The 5,403-nt window shown below is 60.0% G+C and overlaps 1 protein-coding gene across 1 annotated transcript; it reads right to left on the reverse strand.

The window, feature by feature from the left end:
• Window positions 1-261: 261 nt before the first annotated feature.
• NKX2-5 (NK2 homeobox 5) lies at window positions 262-3,435 on the reverse strand. Its single transcript, XM_043887511.1, has 2 exons — window positions 2,896-3,435; window positions 262-1,369 (listed from the first exon to the last, which is right to left on the reverse strand). The coding sequence occupies exons 1-2, from the start codon at window positions 3,224-3,226 to the stop codon at window positions 726-728; spliced, it is 975 nt and encodes a 324-aa protein (XP_043743446.1). The 5' UTR covers window positions 3,227-3,435; the 3' UTR covers window positions 262-725.
• Window positions 3,436-5,403: the final 1,968 nt, after the last annotated feature.

Here is a 5,403-nt window from a genome sequence, read left to right on the forward strand (position 1 = left end):
TTTGCTCCCAGACAAGTCACTAAACCTCTCCAGGCCTCCGTCTGCTAACCTTTAAAACAGAACTTCCCCTTCGCGAGTTACTGAAGATGACATGAGCAACCCCAGAAAGTACCTAACACTGGATCCAGCACGGGAGAGCCTTTATTTATATCAATATCAATGTGCTCAGTGAATACCTATCCCTACAACTCAAGGTCGGCTGCCTCTGCCCTCCAAAATTGTTTCTGAAAGATGGCAAGCTGAAAGAAGCACACGACCGGATCAGCGCACTCTCTTTAATGGAAAGGAGATTCTCATTTCTTACAGAAACAGGTAAAAACATAAATACGGGGGGGGGGGGGCAGCCGCAAGGCAGCAAGGGCCCGGGCGCCCGGCCCAGGCTTGGGGAAAGGTAGGAGGCTGCTGCGCCCGGGCTCCCAGTCCCAATGGGCAGGTGTTTGGCCGGTTAGGGATGCTCCTGGGCGCTCGGAGGGCACTCCTGGGGCCACAGCTAGGCACCAGGCTGCCGTTTCACTCACCACAATCTGCGCAAACCTGGCCGCAAACTCTCCCTCTCGGGGGAACAAAGGCGCACGGGGCGGGAAAAGCTCCGAAGCCTCCGTGGGAGCGCATGTGGCATCCGAGGGATCGCAGGATCGTGTCGGGAGCCCTCCCTCTCCCCTGCTTAGTCAGTGTCCCTCTCGAGAGGTGGGATCGGTCGGAGGCCTCCCAGACCGGTCCCTTCTCTACCAGGCTCTGATGCCGTGCAGCGTGGACACTCCCGAGTTACCCTGCGGAATCCCGGGGCTCTGCACCGCGTTCAAGTCCCCGACGCCGAAGTTCACGAAGTTGTTGTTGGCGGCGGCCGTGGCCGACTGCGTCGGAGGCGGCCCGGCCGGGTAAGCAGCGGTGCAGCTGTAGCCGGGGCTGCAAGCCGCGCCCCCGTACCCGGGGTAGGCAGGGTAGGCGTTGTAGCCGTAGGCGTTGAGGCCCACGCCGTAGGCCGGCGCGTAGGGCGCCGAGTCCCCCAGGCAAGGCTTGCCATCGCGCACCAGCACTGGCACCGCGATCCTGCGGGCCGGCGGCGGCGGCGGCGGCGGGGGCAGCCCCACCAGCTCCAGAGTCTGGTCTTGCCGTTGCCGCTTGCACTTGTAGCGCCGGTTCTGGAACCAGATCTTGACCTGCGTGGACGTGAGCTTCAGCACGCTGGCCAGCTGGTCGCGCTCGGGAGCCGACAGGTACCGCTGCTGCTTGAAGCGCCGCTCCAGCTCGTAGACCTGCGCCTGCGAGAAGAGCACGCGCGGCTTCCTCCGCCGTCGCGCGCGGGGTCGCTCGGCGCTGTCGGACTCCGGCTTCTCCAGTTCCACCGCCTTCTGCAGGGCGCACAGCTCTGAGCGGGGAACAGAAAAGCAGAGAGACGCTGTGTCACGGCCACCCAACCCCCCAGAGCTCTCGCCAGGTGATGGGCCCCAGTGGGTGCCACCCCTGTCCCGCCTGGAGCCCCGAGCTCGGCTGCGGCAGACTGCAGGGTACACTGGGCTTCCGCTCGACAGCCAGCTTTTGTTGATCGCCTACTATGTGCCGGGCACGGCTGTGGGCACTGGAGAACAAGAGAGGTCTCTGTCCTCGGGTAGGTCACATTCTGGTGAGACAGACAGACAGTGACTTAAGACAGGCGGCAAAGAGAATAAAGCTCAAGGATGCGCTGGAGTGAATGAGACTAGGAATACTTTGGTTTGCGAAGTTAAAGGAAGGAGACCTCGGCCTTACTCCAGGGTTGGTCACACTGTCTCAAAATTAGGGCAAGCGAAGAAACAGAACGTCAATAAGCAGTCGGTTCGGTATCTATCGAAGGTTCCCGTTCAAATGCTGCGAGAATTGTGCAGCGCCCGAAAAGCAGTGGGTGGGCAGGCGGCCTCGGAACCTGCCTTGAAATCGAATTGGATTCGAATCCGTATGGACCAATTCAAGACGCAGTGCCCGCCGGCAGCTGTTCCGGGACTTTCCCTCGGCTACTAGACAAATCTTTCTAGGCTCACAAGACCCTTTCTGGGTTCATAGCGGCCCTACACCCGCGCCCCCGGCCTCCCCGGGTTCTTGCCGACCCCGCGTTGGGCTACGGTCTTCCCGCCGCGCATTTTCTACCTCCCGGCCAGCCTGCCCCCGGACCTCGGGATGTGCGCGGGGATACGGCCACCTCCCCCAGTCATCTCTTCCATTGCTCCACGCCTTTCGTCGCGAGACATTTTCTAACTATTTCTAGGAAAGAATCTCTAGCTAGGCTCTGGCCGCCTGAGAAAATTGTTATGGAAAAAGAAAGCTGCTAAAATCATTCTTGAGTCCGACGTATCCCATTTTTAAAGAGTTCAAGATCCTTGTTTTCAATGACGCCACTCTTCTGGCACAAAGGAGGAAAGACCCCCAGAAACCCCGGGTAAACGGGTGGGCTAGAGAAGGTCTTGGACCTCCTCCAATTGCGTGTAAAAGTACTTCTGGTGTGCAGCAATTTAATTGCAGCGGTTTTGGTCGGATCCTCAAGAAGACCTTTAAAAAAATACAGGGAGAGAATCTTTCTCGCTGTGTCCACCACAAACAGATCGCTCAACTTCAACTTCATAACAGATCCAGAAGCAGGGCTGCTGCGCCTGGGGCTTTGTTAGGCCAGAAAAAATATATATATAATTTTTTCCTTTCTTTCCTCTCCTGTTTCTGATAACCACGATCCAGCATTTCCTCTAAACCTCCGACTGGACTCCCGGGGGCCCTGGGAATCCTCACTTCTTACATTTGGAGGCCCCTTTGCTCCACCATCCGCCCAGGCACTCGCCTCTTCTGTACTCACGCCAGAGTTTCTCGGCCGCGAGGTCTGGGGACGAAAGCTATCCCAGAGAGAAGGAGCTTGGGTTTCCTCCTCACCTTTCTTATCAGCTCGATGGTCCTTGGCAGGGTCGGGGTCGCCATAGGCACGCGGATAGAAGGCGGGGGCGGCTGAGAAGGCAGGCGCGCACTTGGCGGGCGAGGGCGCGGGGCCCAGCTCGGCGCGCAGCTCGGGGAAGCCGGGCGCCGCGGCCTCCGGCCCCGCGTAGGCCTCGGGCTTGAAGGCGGCCAGCATGCAGGAGGCGGGCGCCAGAGTGGCCTCCAGGCGCGCCGAGAGCTCCCCGGCGGCCAGGCTGCGCTGCTGCTGCTCCAGGTTCAGGATGTCTTTGACCGAGAACGGCGTGGGCGTGAGCGCGGGGCTGGGGAACATGGTGGCAGCGTGCGAATCACAGCGCCAGGCGGGCGGCAGAGCGCGGCGCTGCCCACGGTCCCTGGCAGCCTTCCTGCATGGTGCCCGCCGCGCGCCCGCGCGCCCGCCTTCCAGCTCGGGATGTGGCCAGGCGGCAGGTAGTGCGGGGCGCAAGGGGCAGGAGAGGCGGGACCAGACCGGAGGAGGGGGACTCAGCCTGCCATTGGGCCGGGGGCCTCGTTGACAGGAGCGATGAGCACTTTCGTGTCACCTAATATAGTCATACGGCTCAAAAAAAAAAAAAAAAAAATCCCGCTGAGCTTTTTAAAGGGGCCGCGACGCGTTTGGAAGACTCCTTTTGCTCCTGCAGCCTGAGATTCGTCCTTAGCGTTAGCCTAAAAATCCTACCAGGACGCATGCATAGGAAAGAACGCGATTATTCTCCGAATCCGACCTTTAGGCCGGGTTGGGTGGATCTGGGATTTGAGGAAATGTCCCTCAGCACCTGAAACGGAATAGGGAAGTGAAGGATTGGGTGGGTGGGTGGGGCTTCGGGGATGGGGTTATTTCTAGGAGCCAGAAGGGTTTTATTACCTATGGTACGGTAGAAGGGTCTGAATAAGGAGAGAGGCATTGGGGAAAGAGTTTGCTCTGGGGTGATGGCCGGAGGGAGGCGTTCTGGACAATTTGGGACTCTGTGTAGCTTGACTTACAGGCCTAGTGGTGGCCTTTCCCCAAGGGGCCAGGCCCTGGGCACTCCTGGAGTGAGTCAAGCTGAAAAGCGCGGTGGGTGGTTGTGTGATGGGGGAGCCCCGCTGAGAGTAGTGCAAGTGGCACAAACACAACTCCAGGGGGCGCAGGTCATTGCCAGTCTCCTCCCGGAGAGATGACCCTCCTCTAAAGAATGAGACAAATCCAGAATCCCAGCAGGTCAACTCAGCTTCCCGGAATAGAGCTGTCTTCTAGGGAGTCCTGGCTCAGGGCCCGTCGGCCGTTCTGGCCTCCCTCTCCCCACCTGCCCTCCCTGTCTAGGCCTTTGTCTGCCTGGCCTCTGTCCCCAGCTCAGGTTTAGGTCTCAGGCAGGCGGGGCTCCTCGAAACCCAGCGCGCCCAAGATTTCTCTGGGCCGGCTCCGAGTGGGGCGCCCCTGCGGCGGCGGAGGCGGCAAGGGGCCAGGCAAATGCGACGAGGGCTTGAGGGGGTGTTAATTTTTAGCCCAGGGTCAGTAAAGTAGCGATCTTCTGTCAGACCAGTCTTTGAGTGTTTCAGAACAATCTACCCACTCAGATCTTCGGCTGGCTCTGTGTGCCTCTTCCGCCTCATCCCTCTGGGTCCCTTGGAAGATCTGTTTAAAACTTGTAGGGCCTTCCCCTCACCCCCAGAAAACTGCAGAGAGGCATTCTATTTTGTGCACAATTTCAGGAAGGGTCCGGGCAGACAGGATGGTCCCAGGTTAAGGCCTCCGCCTTATCCTATCTCTAGCGATGGCGAGGCTTGTCAGGGGGAAAGCGTTGATTTCCCACGACCCAGGCTTCTGTGGGAAGTCCGGGGGAGCGCGCGGACTCTCTGAGAACGGAGGCTTACTGTAGGGCTCGGCTCCTGGCGCAGGACAAGTTGGGAACTGGGGAAGAAGCGTTTGGGCCAGAAGAAAGGCGCTCAGGGCGAAAGGCAACCTAAGGATAGGGCTCAGGGCCTTAGACTCCGCACTGCGCGCTCAAGGCGCCCTCAAGCCTGACGGCGAACCATTGCGCAGGGCCATTGGGCAGGGCGCGAGAGGAGCCAAGCGTAGGCCCAACACTGGGACTCTGCCAGGCCCTCATCGAATCCGCACTCCCGGGACCTGTGGCCCCCGGGCTAGCGCAAAGGCGAGCGGAGCCTGGCGCAGCGGTCGCGGAGTCTCGGCTTGCAGGCGCCAGCTGCCGGTGCCAGGCCCCCACCCCCGCGGGGGAGTCCCGCTTCAAGGCTTCAGCCGGGGACCCACGGTCGGTTCTGAGATGGTTAGCTTGGTCTTTCGTAGCGATGATTTATTTTCAAATGTGGAGAATCCCCAAGCCCCAGGAACCGTCCTCATCCGCCCACCTCACAACCCGTGTTCTCCCTCGACGGATCTACAGATCGGTGGCCTCTCTTCGGCCCTACCTCGAAACGGGCTTTCGGCCAACAGTACCGTAATTGCCCTCAACCAGCCCAGCTTGGGGG

The sequence above is a fragment of the Cervus elaphus genome, chromosome 25, assembly GCF_910594005.1.
Source record: "Cervus elaphus chromosome 25, mCerEla1.1, whole genome shotgun sequence".
NCBI lineage: Eukaryota > Metazoa > Chordata > Mammalia > Artiodactyla > Cervidae > Cervus > Cervus elaphus.